Below are 21,553 nucleotides of genomic sequence, written 5' to 3' on the forward strand. Positions count from 1 at the left end.
ATGCACATCTTAAAAGGAAAGACAATAGTCTGAAAATCACCCAGCTCTTTCAAAAGCAGGCCTTGATAAACAGAGTTGTACTTGGCCAGGTTACTAATGGCGCTGTATTTACTCATGTAGTGATTACATTTTCACCATGCCAAATATTTCCCTATTATGTGTTTCCATTTCAAAATACAGCTGTAGGTTGTCCTCTGCAGTCACAACAGGTGACTGTTGTGTGCGTGTGTGCAATCACCGTGGAAGCAAATACTGATTTGGGATCTCCAGCACAGCAGTCTTTCTCAAGGACCTTTACAGGAGCACTACCAGAGCTAGCATATGGCAGTCTTGTCCCAGGGCTGGCAGTTCTCTAAGGCATTTGCATTCACAGCTTCAAGCTAGACTTAGCAAGGCGCCCATGTTGATCTAGGAACAAGGAAGTCAAATCCACTAATGTCAGGTATTAACCTCAGACTTTTTTTCCACAACGTTCATTTGGCTCTTGCTTTGGGTGCCAGAACATTAAGAACACAAGTTTTGCAATGATCACTGGAAATAAAACAAGCTAAGATTTTAAAATAAAGACTCTTACTCGATTAAAAAAGTGTTAGGAGTGAAATCTAAGCTGCTTGTATTTTTGCAGGAAATAGTTATTAAAATGCAAATTGGCTTATGCATATTTATTTTGGGGTATTACATATCTGATCTTTTAGGAGCTTGAACTGTAAATGTATTGATAAAAAAGGATTTATAACATGCTTTAGTGTTTGGCTATAAGCATAAATCAGATTGCATGTGAAAGATTATCACCTTGTCTGCACTGAAGTGTTTCCTTCCCTGCACACATTTATGTGCTCATACTTGTTCCTGTTGGAAAGCATAATGCAGTAACTGATTGCACTTGGTCTGGGCATTACCATAGGATGCCCCTGCAGTATTGGAAAACTGTGGGTTCTGAGGCACATCACTGAAGGCTGTTTTTTCTCCAGCAATTACCTCATCCATGGGAGATTAAGAATTTCAAGGCATAATTACAGACTCCCTTTTCCTAAGCTTTTTGAATGATGATCTTTCAACTGGCTCCATTGTTTCTGTTCAGTATTGTTTTCCATTTTCACCACAATTTCAAGATTAAAACTTAACCCCCTCATAGGCACAAAAGCCTTTTTTTTCCAAGTCAGATAAAAGTGGCACACGACAGTTCTTCTCAGGGCCTCTGAGATGGGATGTGATGCAGTACTCTACTGGCCCTGGAAGAAGCAAAGAAAACAAACTTCTTGTTGGAAGTGCACCGGGGAGTGATGTGGAAAATCAAACAAGCAGTAGAAATTACCTAACCAAATATACGTCTCTCTCCCGGGAAACTAAATCCCACGTTTAGAAGACGTATGTTGAACATCAGATTTCTCACTTTCCTACTCCACCTGGATGGCAGCTAATTTAAAGCCATGTCTCTCCTCATTTGAAGTCAGGCAGAGCAGGCCTTCCCCTCAGAGCCCTTGAGGATGGGGGTATAAGAGAATGGGTGTAGCAACCAGAATCTGCCAGCAAGCCTGCTAAGGGTTGATAAGGCACCATCTCATGTGGGTCTTAGTGGAACAAACAGGAATCCAGCGGGTACAGGCAGGAGCCTCTCTCTGTTGTCCCAGTAATGTCAATGGAACTGGGCTATTGGTTCCAGTTCACCATGCTTGGTGTGTCATCTTCCAGCTGCTGCTTGGCACAACAAGACAATGGAAATGGAATCTTGTACAGTTCATGTCAAGATGTGGAATAATCACAGTTGCTTTCTGTGGACTAAGGAAACAATACCAAAGTCAGAAACTCCACTGTGCTAGTGTTTTCTCTACTGTGCCTGGTTGACAGCAGCAGTCCCCTTGCCTTCTGGCAGAGCAGAATCAGTCCTGGCACATCCTTACCCTTTTCTAGAACAACATCCTTTTGTGCAGAGGCTGTTAGCTAAAGGTCACTGTGGGGCTTGTGGTTCAGAGTAGGATCCAGGGAAATGAGGGAAAGGCTCTACAGCCATGTCAAACTCGGTGCTTTCTTGAGACAAAAATATTGCTGTAAGGGAGCAGGGGTAGGAAGAGAAGAACAATTTTGTACAATCCATCTTTTTCCCCTCCTGTATTTAATTCTGTAATAAATATGTAACATTTATGGGTAAGGTAATCTGTTGTCTCCCTTTGGTTGAACCCAAATGCTATGTTTGGTATTTTTAAAGGAGTTCTTTTAAAAAGAGATGAGGAAACAAACAACAATTAACAAGAACTGGCTGACTTTTAAACTATGTTTTAAAACTGTCTTTATAATATACTAGAAGCTATGTATTTGCCTTGCTGCCCTATAGAGAATTTGGCTGCAGCATCTGGCCAGTTGACAAAGTTCTAGTGGAGGCTCTTGAATGGTGCTCAACTTCATTTCTGAGAGACATTCATCTGTCTGCTTGCCGTGTTAGCGCTGACAGAAGTTAGTTTGCAACAAAGATGATTAAAGCGGCAGAATTCTCTTGGTCAAAGGATAATATATTTGTCATAAACCATACCAGCTCCTTGAGATATGTCTTCTCTCTGGTAGGTACTTGGCACACTTAATTTGGCTATGATGGTATTACTTCTGAAATAATTAATTGTATATTTTCATGGAAGGTACTTAGTAGCCTTAAAATCAAAGATAGGACTTCAATCAACAGTTGCTAACAAAAAAGTCACTTAAAGAGACAAACAGTTTTCAGTGATATCAAGGTATTACAGGTTTCTGCTAAGCACTGCAACCTGGACATGCAATAAACAGACACGTTTGTGGCTGTGTTATTCAGGCAGGTGCTGGCAGATGAGTGAGATGATTTCAGTGAGTGCAGGAGTTGTGTATACTTGTGTGCAATCGCTGTCCTGCTATATTTAACCAAAATGCAGATCTTTAATCCAAAGTATGCTCAAGCCTCTGGGAACCTTTCCAGTTATTTAATGAGTTTTGGCATAGCTCATGCAGTAATAAGCTGTTTTCAAAGAGTGAGTGATTTGCAGGATTAGGTTCTTGGATATTGTGGACCAAAGTGAGCTCCAATTCCAGTGGGTACAATGGTAAAATCAAGCTTATGGAGCAGCACTGTCTCTAGCAGTAATTTGTATTGTGACAATCCATATTTCTTAAATGTTATTATTGATACTTAGGACAGGCATTGACAAGTATAAGATTTTTTTTCTTAATCATGAATTTCCTTCTCAAGTTACATCTAATTTAAGTTAATTAGGAAGGAAATGAACGTCTTCTAAAAATTTAAAGGTTAAAGGAAAAGAGGCTTCATTTTGGGGAGTTAGTAGCAGAAATTATGTAGGATTAGACTTGGCAGCTACTTTAATAAACCATGTCTGTCTGTGCAAGTGTGCATATATATATGAGTGTATATATAGATGTGAGACATGCACACACATGTGTATATATTAGAGAAGAGTTAACCTGTGGTAGCACATAATGTTGAAATTCAGTGTATACAAATGGCTTGGTAAGTATGCATCTGGGATTCAAAGCAAATGGCATTTTTATGTAGTTGCCGGGGTGTGGTGTGGGTTGAGGAAGCTTCAAAAGAGCAGTGTAAACATTAGCTGGAGACATTTGTATTGAAATAAAACAAAGGTCTTACCTTTGTGTGGGATTTATAAGGTAACGGCTGGTAGGAGAAACCATAAACCCACACTTTCTGTGTATACCAGGAATGATGGGATTGATGTTAGTTATTTGAGAGACAAGTCATTTAACTCTTTGTTGTTGTGGTCTGGAGGGACAAACCTTTTAAGGCAGACTTTTAAGAGACCCGTCACCTGGGTTCTATGTATTGCCAGTATTCAGCAGAGAAATTGCTTTAAGTTTCTTATTTTGTGCAGTAACACACTCTTCCCTCCCTTCTGCCCTTGGCAATTTCTGAGACAATGGGAGGCAGAAATGTAAATAGTAATAAAAGACTTACATTAGAAGTTTCGTAACTGTAGACCTTTAGTGTGTAAGCTGAGAGACCACAGCAAGAGTCATGTTGGCTGAATTAAATGATTAAAAGGGAAATGCACTTCTGAGCCTTGCTTTCACTTAAGGCAGCTTACTGTGTTTGTGTCTTGTACATCCCTAATTATACTGCAGTATTTAACAAACAGTAATTCTCATAATAGCAGCTACACCGTGGAGGAGTGCCATCCCCAAAAAACAGAATGCTTTTTCTAGATGTGCTCTATAACAAACGGAAGAGTTGTCGTTATATTAGGCCACTTGTGAAACTTTCTCAGCACCAAATGTTTCTCCAAATTACTATTTAATTGCCAATGGCATGCCTGAGCTGGAGACTAGATGGGTGGAACTCTGCCATTAATTGCTCTAATCTAAGATATGCTGACATTAAAGAAAAAAAAAAGACATCACTATAATGGCAATTATACAATGTGTTCCAGATAGCAAAACATTGCTAAAATCTAGTTTGCACAGGGGGGAAAAAAAAAAAAGATGTATCTGAATTTAGGTACAATCATAAGCACTTTTATTAATGTAGTTCTAAGACAAGTGTAGGGCTTGGGAGGGAAACAGTGATTTCTCTTCCTGCTGCTGTTGTTTCTACTTAACTCTACTTTTTCTAACCATGTTAATTTTACTGTGCAAAAGACCACAGTAAAGGAGGTCTTAAATCTGGGTATCTTCTAAGAAAAGCAGAGCAGCACTCCTTTTCGTGCAAAGGACAAAGCAGGCTGTGCTTGGACAAATGGCTGAAGTCAGTGCTGCTCAGAGCAGGTCACTGCTTTGGGGAGGTGGTTTCTGGTCAGACCAGGGGAGAGAGAAGGCAGCTGTCCTGATGTTTCCTCAGGTCGTCTTCACCATAACAGCCTGCTGCACTGGTGCAAATCTTTAGTTATGCAAACAAAAAAAGGACCCTAAAATAAATAACTGAGCCTATGTCCGCTTCCCTTTCCCTCTATACACCCTCATGTTTTCCAAATCCAAAGTCAGTGTGATGCTTTACAGGAAAGCTAATAGAGCGTTCCATGGAGACAGAAAATTTCCCCAGTATGAATAATCTGTGTTAATTCAAATCCATCTGTCTAGCTGTGAGGTGCAAATGATATGACAGTGCACTTCATGTGCATGAATGTACAGTCATTGCTCCTCAGAGAGATCCTGATGTATTACAGTGTCAGGACAAGATATTGAGTCTTACAGCATCTATCTATTATTCATGCTGAATAATCTATTATTGCTGTATGGGGACTCTTGAAACTGTAAAGTCTGTTTTCCCTAGCTGCTCCTACTCTGCTCTGTGATTGTGGAGGCAGTGAAAGAGATGACACAGTGCATGTAGCTGATTAAGGTAGGGTGAGATCTTTTTTTGCTTCTCAGCTGGTGTGCAGCAAGGGTGGGAGATGTACAAACTGTTACGTAGATGAAAAGCCCGCACATGTTCTCACATTTGAACAAACATTTTGGAAAAACCCTGTGCAGAAGTATGGGCTAAAATACAGGGAGACCAGATTCTGTTTTATGCCAGACTTTGTTCCACTGCTGATTGTTCACACACACTTTAAACCATTGTCCTGACACTATAAATGATTCTAAAGGCAAATGAAAATTCAGGCTGTCATATTTCAAAGACGTATTCGCTGTGTCTACACTTATCTTTGGACCTGGAGGAGATGAACTTGTAATTTGAAACAGAAATAACACTATCAGCTTCAAAATCAGAGTTTCACCTAGGGCCTTTCCCTGCCTCCCTCTTCTCTCCGCAGTTAAAGTTCAACTATTTCATTTGTAAATGCAGCTTTGCGATACAATCAGAAGCAGAGAGGAGGGGCCATTAGCTCAGTCAGGCAAACAAGCTGCTCTGGCTCCATCATAAAGACCCTGACTGTAATGTTAACTTCTGCCAGGAGGGTAAAGTATCCCCCACCAGCCCTGCTGGAGCCCTTCTTTATTCTCAGCTGTCTTTCTTAGGGATGTTGCATACTGGTCACTCACACTGTTGGTTTATTTTCCCTGTTTGTGGAATGGAGGGGGAGGAGGGGGGATGTCCTTCACCTCTTCCTTCAGGAATCCTCCCAGACCCCAGGGCCTGCTGCCTTCTCCTCTGCCTGATGAGGTGTGCATCAGGTCTGTTTGAGAGACCATTTTGAAATCTCTTCCTTACTGAGTGTCCTTATTCTTTAGGAGTAGGTTTCACATTCTCCTGGTTCAGGAGACATGTACTGCCTGTTTTCTCAGTCCTTTTCCTCGGTTCACACTTTTGGGGTTTTGTTTTGTTGTTGCTTTTTAAACTAAAGGCAAGTGAAAAGTAGAATCAGGTTAATATACAATTGCCTTATTATGTAATGCACATATTCCTCACTGGGCTGAAAATTAAGTTTCGAATCTAGTTTCATCTCTTGAGTTTTATGCATGCCATTCTGACTGAAAACTATCAGTGGTATTTCAGTTCATAGTGCTTGCTCTACATCACAATAGTCCTTGAAAGACTTTGGTGATGGGAGACCCTTCTCCCAGGTCCTGTACAGATAGCATACACCTTGTCCCATGGTGTCAATTGAGTTAAAGAGGGAGATTATTAGTGGTTATCAAATTGTAAGTTTTTGTTGTAGAAGGAGAGCAAGAAATGGATTTATGAAGCATAGACAAGCAGGGGACTTGCAAGCTCAGTCAGTTAAAGAACGATGTTAATAATGCCAAGTTTGTGGGTTCCATCCTTGGATGGGCCATTCACTTTAAGAGCCAGGCCTGATGGTGCTTCTGAGTCCCTTCCAGTTCAAACGATTCTGTGACTCTCTGAATGCAGTGTCAAGTTATGCACTGTGTAACAAAGAGAACTCCTGAGAAGAAGTAGAGAATAGTTTTACGAATATTTCAAAAATTCCTTCCTGGTTTGAAAGACAGGGTGAGATGCATCTTTAAAACTGAGGAAAGACAGTGAAAGGCACTTAAAGTGAAACACAGGAGTATTTACTGATGGGATGGAGAAGGCAGTAGTGTTGATGATAGCGTGAAGGAAATTTTTAAAATAAAAAAAAAGAGTAGAGTTTATCTTTGTTCCACTGAATTTGAATCAGCTGTCAGATGAACAAACCATACCTTAAGCAGGTGGAATAGGTGAAGCAAGATCTGTATTAACGATGAATAGTGCAAACATACAGAGCAGGGTTGTAGAGTGGAACAAATAAGGGCTAAAGACCTGGCATCCACATGAGGCACATTTTAGGAGATTTTATCTCAGATTATCTTTATTCAGTTCCTGTGAACTAAGCAACTGTGAACAGCTGGAGGACCTGAGGAGTGCTCCTAGAACCTATCTTTCTAGCCTGGCTCTTCCAAAAAGAATCCACTTCATGTATTCTGAGCTCTGGTGTGAACCAAAGTAATTTCACGATTATAAGCCGCACCATTTTGACTAAAATTTTGCTCCCAAACCGTAAGTGCGGCTTACATTCAGAAGCGGCTTATATACGAACAAATTTTGGAAATTTCCCAACCTGGAAGTCCAGCAGCAGCCCTGAGCTGAGCCGGAGCCCGCCCGGCCCCAGGTGGCGGAGCAGTGGCAGCGCAGCAGCAGCACTGCCCGGCCCTGGGAGGCGTGGCAGCAGCACCGGCTGGGCACGCTGCTGTCCTGCTTCCTGGCAGCAGCAGCCAGGGACGCCCCTCTCCCGCTTCCTGGCGGCACTGACTGGGCACGCCCCTCTCCTGCTTCCTGGCGGCAGCAGCCAGGGACGCCCCTCTTCCCGACAGCAGTGGTGAGCAGGGCCGGGGCCGCTCCCTGGGGGCTGCCCCGAGCGGGGCCGAGCCAGTAAACCCCGTGATTCTGTTACTAATTGGCAACTTTGTGAAAGTTGCGCACGGATCCTCACTGTGAAAGGAAGTGCGGCTAATAGTCAGGTGCGGCTTATATATGGACAAAAACCTAAATGTTACCGACACCTGGACCTGCGGCTTATAATCAGGTGCGGCTTGTAATTGTGAAATTACTGTAAGTTGGGACAACCAAATGATTCACCTCAAATGTGAGCTTCTGATCCAAACTGAACCACCAATATATATAGGCTTTCAAGTTTCCCAGCATGGGAGTGTCTTTGCTGGACAGAAGTGGAGAATAAATGTGTGAATTGCTAGAGTGTCCATCATAGCTAAATTTAAACCTTTTTATTTTATTTTCTAATTTCTTGTCATGTATTTCTGTAAGTTTAATTGTTGTTTGCACTACATTTTAAAAAGTAATCTCTCTGGCACACAGATTTTCATCACAGTGAATTGCTTGAGCACAGACTTCTCCTCACAAAAAGGAGTAAAAGGGCTTCCTTTGATGATTCAGATTGATACTTACAGCTACAACAACCGCAGCAATAAGCCTATCCACCGAGCCTACTGCCAGATCAAGGTTTTTTGTGACAAGGTAAGTGGAAAGCGTAGTTACCATGGATGAAGGAGGAATCTTGTTAGGCGGTTTATTGTTACTGTATTTTAGACCTAATTAAATGCTGTTTCTTTCCTTGTAAGATTGTATTTCATCATGGCATTTAGACCAGCTGTATCACAAATCTAACTGATTATCATATAATTATTTTACTGTTTTGCAGCCTTTTTGGCCGTGATTCCTTAGCTTGTGGGCAATAGTTGGACTGTTTGGGGACAGCATGTTATAGGTCATGATTCTGGGATATCAAAAAAGTAATAATGCAAATATAAAGTAATAATGCAAATATCTCAATTTGGAAGGTCAGTGCTGATCACAGGCTCACATAAGTGTCAATCTGCTGATGTAATCCCTTCTAACTCTTACAGTCAGGATAGGTAGCAGGTTCTCTGACAGAAAATGAACTTTTCGGTGAGGGTCTGCTAAGCTCCCTTTTATGATGCAGTGGAAAAGAGCAAATTCCAGTGACACAGCTGATGGGTTTTCCCCCTGCTTTGCTTACAAACAGTTATTTTAGAAGCTCTTATGTTGCTAGGATTTTTTTATCAAAAGTAAAATACAAAAGATTATTATCCATTCCAATTCGTAATTTAGTAACTGTTTTCTGTGTGTGTTCACACCTTCTTTAGTAAAATTTTGGTTTTTGCTATGGGTGTGACTGCTCCTTTGTGAAAGCTGGTAAGAGGTTTCTGCACCCAGACATAGATCACCCCTAAATGAATTAAATGGTGTCATAGTCAGCTGTGTATATCACCAGGTAGAAACTGTCAGTGATGATCCTTCAAAGAGAGTGTGATTCAGTTTTGTTTGGCATCTGCCAGCTGATGACTTTCTCTATGCTGAGAAAGATCTCTGTAGGGGAGCTCATGCCTGATTCTAGTCAAGGTTCAGGGATTCAGGAGCTTACATGCATTTGAGTGGCTTGGAAGTTTATCCAAATTAGTTTTGCCATCCTTCTATGGGAATAGAAAGACAAAAGGCCATGCCCCAGGCAAAACCTAACATTAACTTTTTAATGGAAAGGGTAAGAGTTCAACTGTTTCAGGTCTCTGTGTTGCTGCTCCTTCCCTCTTTTCAGTTCATTCCCTGTTGCTGTCTTGACAACAAGATCTTGAGGGCTAATCAGTCAGCTGTGTTAGTGGGGGAAAAATCTTTGGAAGTAATGAATGTAAATATATGCACTGTGGTCTTCTTGCAGCCAAAATGCTATGCTTTTAATTGTAACTTTGAATGTCAAATATTGAGAGATTTGAAGCTACAGCTGGATGTTAAAAGCTCAGTAAATATCAAAGTAACAAGTCTTTTTCATCTACCTGTTTCTGAAGAGCAATTAGAAAAATTTGAATTATTTAAAAAAAGGAAGGAAATTCAGAGCACAAACTCATCAAGGGTGACCTCTAGATACAACTGGTGGAGATTTTGAATAATACATATTCATTGCATCTATTGGCTTAATTGGAGCCTCAAATATCCAGACTAGAAAGCAGGAAATGAATGTTGAGTCTATTAATCAAAACTGTCTCAAAGTAGAAGGAAAGATCACAAGAGTGGTTAAAGTGTTATACCCATAAAAAATGTTTTGGAAGTGGGAACTTAAGGGCTCAAGGATATTGATAATAGGCTGTATATCTGTTTAATATAAATGTATACACACATGTAGAGCTTTTTAAGTTAATGCAGGTGTGAAAATGACTTGAGCGAATGAAAATTATCGCGGTCAATTCACATGACAGTTTGTGCTAATTGGCACTTGGTAAGAGATGAATTCTTGCTTCTCCCCAAACTTATGCTGCCAGAGCTTTACCTACATCCCTTTGTCACAGGGCTTTTGTAAGTAAATGAATGTTTGATGAATTTCCACTTGCTGGTGGCATTGGGAGAATTCATCGTGCTTAGAGGAAGGTAGCTGGTGTGGCTGGGTATCCTTATCTTTCCAAGATGTCAAAAGAAACCCCTGGCTCTGGTTAGGGTGGTTCTAAATGGTTCAGTTTCTCTTGCTAGCCTGTGACTCTCCCTCCAGTGACATGGACAAAGCTTGCTGCATCTTTGGGAAAATCCATGAAGCTGAGACTGTTATTTATTACCCACCTCCTTGTGATGATCAATTGAAGAGATACTATAGGAACATAAAAAAAAACCCCAAAAAGCCAGCAAACATATAATGATCTTTGTAAATTCTGAAAGTGTGAACTGTTCTGTTATGCCCCAATCTGACAGCCTCACAGTGAAGCTGATGAGAAAAGTACCTGATTTATTACAATCACCTGGACTAGTGGAACTGCACAGTAAATTCCTCCTGCCTAAGTATGAAGTGTTTTTTGTTTTGGAACACGGAAGAAAAAATTTCTGTGCCTGAGGTGTTATTACAAATGTTTCTTTCTGCAATGGAGGTGCCTCTTTAGGACCAGTGGGTGTTTTTGTATATTCACTTAGATAAATCACAGGTGGAGGTGTTCAGTTTTTAAGAAAATTCGCTGACGAAGTACAGTAATTTCACGATTACAAGCCACACTGATTATAAGCCGCATCTCCGGGTGTCGGCAACATTTCCTTCTTTGTCCATACATAAACTGCACCTGATTATAAGCTGCTCTGTTATTCGCAGCGAGGAACCACGTGCAACAAAGTTACCAATTAGTAACAGAATCGCGGGATGGTGGGGTTTGCTGGCTCGGCTCAGGCCATGTGGGCCCGGCCTGCTCGGGGCTGCTATTAGGGCTGGGTGGCCCAGATCGGTGCTGCCGCTCAGCAGGGCCGCTCGGGGCTGGCCGCCACTGCCACCAGGCTCGCTCACCCCTGCCCGACGCTGCCCCGCGGCAGCAGGCAGGGACGGAACCTGCCGGCACCCGCGGCGACAGGAGGGGACGGAGTCCACCTGCTCCTGCTACAGCAGGCGGGGGCGGGAGCCCCTGCCTCCCCCCCGGGCCGCGGGACCGGCAGGAGGAAGCCCCCCACCTCTCCCCTGAGCCACAGGGATGGCAGCACGGATCCCCCCGCCTCTCCCCCGGGCTGCAGGAGGGAGCCCCCACCTTCCCCCCCGCACTGCCGGCACGGAGCCCGCCTCCACCTGCTGCGTAACAGAGTAACCAATTTGTAACAATCGCACAATCCTGGGTTTTACTGGCAGGTGCTCAGCTCGGCACCTTGGCTGCACTTCCGGGGTTGGAAATTTCAGAAAGTTTTCCACATATTAACCGCTCCTGAGTGTAAGCTACATTTCCGGGGTGGGAGCAAAATTTTAGTCAAAATGGTGCGGCTTGTAGTCATGAAATTGCTGTAATGTCTTGTAGCTGAACACAGCATAGCTGTCATGGAAAGAGTTATCTTTGAAGAAATAAAACTTCATTTAGCTAAGTGGTACATATTATATATATTTTAGTATTTATTCCAGCGATTCCTTGATTTTTGTATTAGTTTACATGTAAACTAGAGAACAACACCAACTCACATCCAACGTGTGCTTTGTGACATAAATGTATGGAGATAAATGCTGCAAAGGCTGCAAAAGTTACTTAACAAATATAACTTTACCATACTCCCTATTTGTTCTCCAATCTTTTGTCCATTTTTGTTTTTCAGTAGGTAATCTTCAAAGCATTTGTTACAGTCCATATCTTGTTTTCTCAGTGCTAATTCTCTGCCCTTGCAGCATTTTTATCATGTGCAGATCACTGATACTGCATTATAAGAATATATAATTTTTATTCCTTAAGTAGGTTGTCAGGGAAACTTGCTACCAGGGCTATTTATATTTATATGTTGCACGATGCTTTAGCCACTGTGTATGGAAAAACTGGGACTTCAGAGCTACTTGATTTTCTATATGTGATTATCTTTGCCGAAAAGAAGCAGAACTTGACTTGGCAAATACCCTAACATTGATCCAAAATAAAATAAATTAATCCAGTTTTCTTTAACCTGAAAAAAATACATGTTATTTGGAATATATACAGTTGTGTCCTGGTTTTTGATGTGGAACATCGTAGAGAAAATGGACTATCATACACTATTGAGCAACTCCAATTGCCTATTAATTTTCAGATTTGGAGAGAAGAAGGCTGATGTTTATGTGAGATGCCCAGTGAGATACGGAATGCTTTAGACTGGAACAAGAAGCAAGTGTACACATGAGCATCAGAGTGGTGATGGGAGTGGTCCTTATGAGGACAAGGGCTTTGTCAGGCTGGAGCTAGAATGTAAGACTTAAGTTTAAATGAGTTGAAGAATTAGAAAGAAAATACTTTAAATCAGCTGAAATTCATAGGCTGCATTTTTTTGATGATTAGTAGCAGAAGTACTCCTTGCATTTATACAAGATGAAAATATTAAGAACTCATTTCATTATTTCACTGGTCATGGCATAGTTTATAGTCCTAAGAGGGTTATTTCTTCTGTTCTGAAGTGATGTGCAAATTGTGGTTTATTAGGCACGTGTCAGATGGCTCAGCTGCCAAAACTATGCAGCAGAATACTCTAGTATGCAAAGATCATTTTGTGGTCTCATCCCTGTGACAGTGACATCCATCCTGTAGGGTTGGCTGGCCCCTGCCTTGTGCCATGATCAAAAGGACTGGTAGGTAGTTTGTGAAGTGGCTGTGGCACAAATAAACACTGTTGTATGGGAATGACTGCCCAGCTCAGGGATTGCCTGCACCCCAGAGATCTTGGGGTGTGTTGCTTTGAATGAAGAGAAAGTTGTGAAGCGTCACCAAGTTCATGGTTACAAATCAGTAAAACATACACTTTTTATTATGTATAAAAGGCTGAGTCCTCCACAGTTTCTGCTTTCCTGAGAGGAAACTTGCACTTGCTGCCATGTATGAAATACTTTGGTGGTTCATCCCGTTCCCTGTGAGTAGCAGAGCTGAGCACTGAGTGGCAGGTAGGGCTGTGGCCACCTGGCAGAGCCCTTTGTGCAGCACAGATTTCTCAGGATGTGCTTTTTGCCAAACAGTGGCTGTGATGTGTATTTTTACTGCTTTCTTAAAAAGAACAGGTGACTTTAAAGGTTACAAATGTACCTCTAGAAACAATTTGGTTAAGTGCATAACTCTGAATCCCTTGGCTTCTGTGGTTGAGGTTGGTGAGTGACAACTGGACTGGGATCTGGTCTGGAGGCAGTTGTTTCTGTTTTACACGTTCATGTTTTCCTAAAGAGCCATTTCTTTCTCCAACTCTTTCAACCACTGGAAATCTACTGATAGGTCGCAACCAGGAGTACATCTGTGTTCCTTGCACTCTTTTTAAACTTGGTTCATTGACTCATGTGTGAATTTTGCCATCTTGAGTGGGTATTTTTTGCTTCCCTTACCTCCCTCCCCTCCCTTTCTATTCAAGAAACTTCTAATTTTAATTTGGAAAAAAAAATCTGTAATCTTGCATGCCAACTGTCTGGGAGCATATGGATCTTCATTACCCTTCACAATGTGATAGGTGTTATTTATAAAGTAAATTAGGAGAACTTCAAAGGAGGTGTTGCTGCTTTTTGTGTCAATAACAAGTTTTATTTTTTAAACTTGTTAAGAGTGTATTTACATAACAGAAGCCTGCAACTTCCCAGGAGTTCCTGGTGCCTAATAGGGCAGTGCTACTCTGCTTTCCTATTTCTGGAGAGCTTCTCCCAGTTTGAAATGCCTGCATTTTTCTGTAAGAACCCTTGCAATTTTGGCAAGCTGTCAGCACAGCCTTTTTGGACTGTCAGTTCTCAAAGGCTCTCCACAGCTGGCTACAGTGGAGCAATGCCAACCCCAGACAAAGTGGGTGGAGGAGAGTTTAGGAAAGACCTCAGCACAGACATTATGTGAAATGATAGCAATCCTGCAGGTGTTTTATGCCATTATATATACAAAATACTTGGCCTGAGCACTCTGTCTGCCCTTTGCACGAATTATGCTGGCATTAGTCCTGCTAGAGACTGCACACTGCCTATCCTGGCTCCTCCAAACCAACATGTGGATATGTTCCCCTTGTTGTCTGTAGCCCTGGGAGCTACTGGATGTGCCAGCTCAGTCTTGGGTACAGGGGATCCATGTAAAGCCTGGTACCTTCCAAACAGACTGGACAGATCTGTCTTCAATGAAAAATAACCAGTTTCTCTTTTAGCATTTCTGTGCATCTATTGCTGTAGTTCCAGGTATTGCAGAGTTCAATGCTCACAGTGCTTCCTCTTTGGGTAATATCTGTGGGTTGTCTTTTTTGCATCAGGGAGCAGAAAGGAAAATCCGAGATGAAGAGAGAAAGCAGAATAGGAAGAAAGGCAAAGGCCAGGCATCCCAAGCCTCATGTAATAATGGTGAGTAAAGTGGGCCTTTCTGGTCTGGGGCTAAGTCCTGCTTAACATGCCTCCTTTCACAACCCTGTGCTTTGTGATTCACCTAGCAGCTGAAGGGAAATTGAGTGCACTCCCTCTGCAGAAAAAGAGTGATATCACCTTCTTCAAAACAATGGCTGACCTGGATTCCCAGCCAGTCCTCTTCATACCAGATGTTCACTTTGGAAACCTACAAAGAACTGGACAGGTAGGAAGTAATGAGATGACAGGTGCCCACTTGCCACCTGGCTACCTCTGCTCTGGGGCAGGTTTTAGGGAAATAAATCACTGTTCCTGGGGGCTGCTTGTTTCAGCTCTCATTTTGGTAAATGCAGTTTTGGCACATCAGTTATAGAAGACTTTACAAGAGATAAGTACCTGTCTGAGTTCTGGGTTTGAAGAAGGAGTTTATACTTCTTTGACAACTGAATAGTTTGGTTTTGTTACAGTTTTGTAATTTTATTGCTTTTAAATATAAGGTTAATTTGTGACTGAAACGCAATCTGGTTTTGAGTGCACTCTTTGGCTTGGTGAAATGAAGTGCCACCTTGTGGTAGCAGAGATCCCCCTCCCTGTCACAGCTGAAAACAAAGACCAAGCTCTTACACGCACAGGAAGGTCAAGAGTAGGGTCACTGAACACCACTACCCATCTTCTGTTGGCGTCACCTACAGATCTGGAAATTCCTTGAAAAAATATTTTCACTTTTCCAAGTAAAACTCCATCATACTGATGTTAATACTCAGTATTGGCAGATATTATCACTAGTAAACATAAGGAAGTCTTTCCTGACTTGACTTTTTTTTTACTTTATCACCTGCTGGGAAGTTGAAAACGTGAACAGGAGGGTCACCTCTGGCAACTTTTTTATTATGAATATGTTATTTATTAACATCTCAGGGAGTAAAATGAGACTTTTATGCATGTGTTTATAAAGACAAATAGTTGATGAGGAAATTTAATATACATCTTGCTGAAAAATAGTAAAATGATGAAGATTAAATGAAACTGAGTGTTGGAATTGTCAGTTATTTTGAAGCAGTGGGAATTCTGGTTTAGCAAAGCCCAGAGAGCACAGACATTGTAATTGCAGCTGTCACTGGCTTACTCTCCCAATTTGGAAAGACGCCCACTCACATATCAGTGTTGGGTACCTTCTGTCCTCATGGCTTTCAAACCAGAATGTGGATTTGTTTCAAAACAGGAGACAGCATTCCTTAGTATTTATAATCCTGTAAATAATTTTCTAAACTAACTGGAAAATATCCCCATTTCCTAGCTCTTAGGCAATGTTCAGCCATGTCTTTTATTGCTGTAACTCATAGTTACAGACCTCAGCTTTGCACACACACACCTCTGAGCTATTTTCATTGCACAGGATCAGCAGTGAAGGCTCCCAGTGAGAGCTGAGTCTTGCCAGCACCAGTGCTGGAGACCCACGTGAGGTGGTTTGCCCTACCCAGCAGGAGCAACTGCAGTGCCCAGCGCCTCCACCCTCTGCTTGCACTGCAGCTCAGCAGCTGCATGGCTGCTGCACTTCTTGGTGCAGGCCTGCAGTGCAGGCACACTGTGAGGAGTTTAGCTGACTGTTCTGTAAGGTGTTGGACAACAGACTGGGATTTTATACCTCCCCTGCTACTGTCAGCTGCATTTCCTGCTGCTGTAAATTTGGTCCTGATGACTCTGAGCCATGCAGATTTGCACAAAACTTCTGCCCACAGCATGTGCAAAAAATGTTCAGCTGTACCATTAGTAATTGTATTCCATTAGACCTGTAGTTTAATCTTGTTCCTTATAGTTTAATTAGATTTTCAGACAATATTAAATACATAAAAAAGCTTGCGACTGTTGTGGCTTAATCTGTATTAGAGGTAATTTAGGTGATCAGCAATCTGATTTAGAGGATTGTAAAATAATTGGGAAAATTATATAAGTGAGGGAAGAGGGTCATGTCTCTCAAACTTTGATATATTTCCACTAGATGATATTCAACAGCAGTTTCCCTAAGCCACACTTCTTCTGGATGACAGCTAGAACTAGAGATGTTTGTGTTTTACAGGAGGGAGAGGATTTTTAACATATGACAAACTGCAAAACACTTGTTGTTTTTTCTCCCTGTTGAAGTTATTCTGTTAAGCAAGTGTCTGAGTTTTGGGAATAATTGATTTTTATTTCCATCCTTCTAGGTTTACTATAATACAGATGACGAGAGAGAAGGGTAAGCTTTTTTTGTTTCACCAGCTTTGCAGTTAAGAGTTTAAACTCATAGAAAGTTGATACAAAATACGAAATCAGATCAAAGTGACCTCTTTCTCCCCCTTCCCTCATGTTCTCCCAAGTAAACTGTCTGCTTTTTATGTCTGTATTTTAATACGCTTCCAATTAAAAGACCCCTAAGGTTGAATACAGGACAGGACAATATATATGAAAAAGAAGTGTCATCTATGTAAGCATGAGGGTTCTCAAATAACTTAAAAAATGGGAATTTTTTTACTGGACCACTGAGCTTCACTGCATTCCTGAAAGCTGTTTAGCAGTGCACACACATGTATGCATCAAATATAGGGACTGAAGAAAGAATGGCCAAGTGCCAGAAGAAAAAGACAAAGACAACAGAGAACCTGGGAAGGACAGAGGTTGGAAATGGGAGTACCTTTATCTGACTTTGGAGGGACTGGATGAACTGATGAAAGTCCCTCTAATAGCTAGATATGCTGTGAAATAAAGGTTTTAATAAGGGTTGCTGAACTTCAGTCCACATTGTGTGCCAGCCCCATACTTTTGTAAGTTGTTTGAATCCCCAAGTGAACGCCCTCAAGTCTGAGATTCTGGAGTAACATAACTACACTCCCATAAACCTGTGACCTGTGGTAGGGAGTGGTCAAGCACCTGCAGTCAACACTGACTTGAAAACATGAGACATTTTTATTTCTTTTTGAAACTAATGCTCTTCATAAGGCTTATAATGGAATTTGAAAAACAAAGGGGTTTATTGCATCAAGCAATAACCATCCCCATCCCCTCAATATTTAAACAGTTAAGTGTTTTCAAATTAGCGTGTAATGTTGGAACATATTTTCCTGTCAGCTGTCCCAGCCAGTCAGTCTCGGCAATTTAAGAGCCCTGGATAATTCAGATAAGCATCAAAAGCTAAATCCTTGCAGTTTCTGCTTTTGGTGCTACTTGAGTATCTAGTGGGTGTTTATGCCAAAGTACAAAGTGAGTCATGACTGTTGCTGTTGTCTCCTCTTCTGATGTGGGCACAGTTTTACTGTGACATGGTCCCTGTTTTGTGTATTCTAGTAGCAGTGTCCTGGTCAAAAGGATTTTCCGGCCAGTGGAGGAAGAGTTTGGTCCCTCCCCTTTGAAACAAATCAAAGAAGAAGGTCTGAAAAGAGGTAACAGTCAATTCTTAGCAGTTAAAAATAATTCTGTGGAACTCAAACCTCAAGCTGGGAAGGGCAGGTGTGGCTTGGACAAATTCAGTTGTAGAATGCTAGTGCAAATATGGGTGGATGGGAGAAGAGATCTTTGCATCTGCCAGTCTATAATGAGGCATTTTAACAAATGCTAGAAATTACTTAAAAGAAAAAATGAAAGGACTATGCTTACTCAAGAAGGGATCAGGACACAAGTGTATAGAAAAAAAAACTAGAAAGTTTCTTGCTTCTTGGCCAAGCTACAAAGTTCATAAAAGTTCTAGTAGCAAATCTGTGATGGTCTTTTTTTAACTTTTGCTCATCTTTTCTGTTCTGGCTGAGATCACAAGCAAATATGCAAGATGCATTGGGTCAAATACAGAGACCTTAACAGGCAAGCTCCTGCTGGCTGCAGACTTAGATTGTCTGGAATAAAATCTCAGAAATTTCCTACCCTGTTAGAAGTATAAGACATGGAGAGACATCTTCCAGCAGATGTAACTGAGTTGTTTAAGGGTTTGTTTTTCTTAACTGTTTTTACTGCCTAGGTGGGTATTATTACAGTTGCATATGCTCGACCAACTTCTGTTTTCCAGTCTGCTACAAATGAAGCTTAAGTTGAATAACATTGAAACAACAGCTTAGGCTGAGCTGCTAAACTTTGCAGTGAAGGTGGTTTTGTCCACAAATTCTGTTTTGTGTGTAATTACTTCCAGTGCAGTGCCATCCGTGATAAATTCCTACACTGTCACAGTTAAACACCCTGGAGAATATTTGCCATTCCTTCAGTCTTATGAGTTCTGTCGTGTTAGTTTACTGACAAACTTAAGCAACTATAACTTGCAAGTATTTTGAGGTTCACCTGTCAGGTTGTGAGAGAACAAAGCAAGAAGGTACAGAAGTGAAGTGGGTTTTTCTTAGTTGTACCATTTGTAAGACTCCTTTGAGCTTTACAGAAATTACTTCCCACACATCTGCATTTTCAAAGGTTCCATGTTGGTTAGGGTACTGTGCTTGAACCAGGAGAAGCAAAGAAGGTTATAGGATGGAGACTGATATCTTCTTGAAATAAATGTGAACAAATGATTCTTTTAATTAAATCTTAAATTAATGATGTGAGGTCGGCACTGACCATGGACTTGCATTTGGTTGACTCAAGACCTTGGCCAAATTCACATTATCAGAGCTCTAGCAAACTGAAGATGACAACCATGAGGGCTACATAAAGAACTGTCATTTCCTACAATTTCACCTTGGTTTCCCAGCTGGAAGCCTAGGAAGTTGCCTGCAAGGAGGTATTGCTTTCCTTTGATTATTTCTGTCCTTTGCTGTGGTTAGTTGTTTTGATATCATTCAGGACTTGCAAGCATTTCAAGGGTAAGATTAGAAAGAAAAAAAAAATCAGCTGGTGGCAAAACTATGTAAAATGATTAAATCCAGGAGAGGCACAGAAACCAGAGAAGCTGGAGGATCCTCTCTTCACATCCCCTTCCTGTTCAGTGTTTCTCTCATCTTGGACTATGCTGGCTGGAGGCCAATGCTCTTCCAGCATGGCCTTTGCTCTGGTGAACTTCCTGCCATCTGGAACCTGGTGTGGAATTCCTTTTCTTTTACATTTTGAAAGTTTAAGTTGTGACCCAAAGTTGGCACATCTTCTAAGTCCATTAAAAGGATGTTCTCAGGCTAGGCCCCAAAGAGGTGAAAAGGATGTGGCTCTGCATGCTGTGGTCGCAGTTTCATGGCTGGTATTTCTGAACTGAGGATGCAAAACACCCAACATTGTTCTACATCTTTGGTTTGTAAGCTGATTTGGGGGCTGAACTACCCGTGATTTTTCTCCAGTCATTTCAAGACCTAGGCAAAGAAACTACAATGGGCCCAAGTCCATTCTGCTAGAGTCTTGGCCTGGGCATTAACTTCTACACAGTTACTTCCATTTGAAAATTACCATCATATTTTTTGGTTCATCTGCTCAGCATCTATTGAGTTATCTGGTGAAAATATCTCTTGGACCATGAGAATTTGCAGTTTCAAAAGATGCCCTTTTCTATCTACCCAAAAAAAAAAAGGTTACCAATGTATTTTGCAATTTGTTCATACAGACATAACAGTGCATGCTTATTTATACCTCATGTGCAGCAGTGATATTTGAAAAGGCAGTTTATTTAGGCAACCAAATAAATTGCAGAACATCTTGTTTAACCTCTTACTTATCAGTCATGAGATGATGCCCAAAACACTTTTCTAGTGTCTATGCTTATATGCTTTGTACATGTCTACTTTGCTTTTGCTATGTTATAGCAAGGTTTCTCCTTTTACCTGCACAAGTGTGAAGAAAACAAAAGCTAGAGAGGGTAGGGCATTGTGCCTGTGGACAACTAACAGCTAGCAGGGCATCTGAGGGAGGAAAAGAAACAGAAATGGCATTTGGGTACCTAAGAAGGTGGGCACACTGGTAAATGCCTGTCTACCAGCTGTGCTCTTGAGTGTCTCACCTGTAACGTCTCAAATTACTTTGAACTCATTTTTCCCAGTATTTATTTTCATACTGGTCAGGCTATTTGCAGTCATCTGCATAGTAATGTCAAGGACAACTATTTCTTTACCTTTTCCTTGATTTTGATTTCAAAGGCACAGCTAAAGACAACACAGACTTGCTTTTTTTGAATGTCCTTTCCCAGCCTTTTAGATTAAGCCTGGAGAGGTATACATGGCAAGACAGGTTTAAGAAGACCTAACTTGTGTGTTTTGTCCTATAACCAAGGGACAAGGCCCCAGTGCTTTTTAGCTTCTTTCTGTAATGGAGATTTAGATTCTAGAAGAAGGAGGTTCTTCACATTAGATTAAATTTGCTGAATTTTCAATACTATGTTTTTAATGCAAATATGATGTGTTGTCCATATCTAAATCACTGATGATAATAAAGGTACATCTTTTTAAGTGCAAACCATCTTCATTGCTTCGTTTTATCTGTCATGGATTAACATTTGTTTTCCTGTTCAGTGCGGGGTATTTCATCAGTGCAATTGACTGAACCTGCTCTAAGTTTGATTTTTTCTTTCTATTTCAGTGCTTTTGTATGTGAGGAAGGAGACAGATGAGGTATTTGATGCTTTGATGCTGAAATCACCGACAGTAAAGGGGCTAATGGAAGCTGTAAGTATCCAATGTCACCACATTGTTTGTCTTCCTTGGCAAGAAGGTCTTGAGGCTTTACACATATTATTGACATGGACCATAATATAAAGATGAAGTTATTCTCAAGGGCTTTTAAAGCATTTCTTACAGGGTTTCTGGAGTGCAGCTCTTAAATGCTGGCATTTTCCTAATTCAGTGTTGTCAGCAGGTTACTGGGTTTAAACAGCGTCACAAAGCTGATTATTGGCAACCTGAGCTTTGAGGAATAGCAGTAGT

At 41.2% G+C, this 21,553-nt stretch overlaps 1 protein-coding gene across 1 annotated transcript in view; it reads left to right on the forward strand.

Annotated features, from left to right (window-relative positions):
• Nucleotides 1-21,553, forward strand: part of GRHL2 (grainyhead like transcription factor 2) — a 59,414-nt gene that overhangs the window by 31,515 nt on the left and 6,346 nt on the right. The window contains exons 10-15 of the mRNA XM_042779397.1: nt 8,231-8,389; nt 14,615-14,702; nt 14,789-14,928; nt 16,907-16,938; nt 18,024-18,118; nt 21,210-21,295. Of these exons, the coding sequence (XP_042635331.1) occupies nt 8,231-8,389; nt 14,615-14,702; nt 14,789-14,928; nt 16,907-16,938; nt 18,024-18,118; nt 21,210-21,295 (600 nt within the window). The remainder of the gene's footprint in view (nt 1-8,230; nt 8,390-14,614; nt 14,703-14,788; nt 14,929-16,906; nt 16,939-18,023; nt 18,119-21,209; nt 21,296-21,553) is intronic.

The sequence above is a fragment of the Catharus ustulatus genome, chromosome 1 (genome assembly GCF_009819885.2).
Source record: "Catharus ustulatus isolate bCatUst1 chromosome 1, bCatUst1.pri.v2, whole genome shotgun sequence".
Lineage (NCBI taxonomy): Eukaryota > Metazoa > Chordata > Aves > Passeriformes > Turdidae > Catharus > Catharus ustulatus.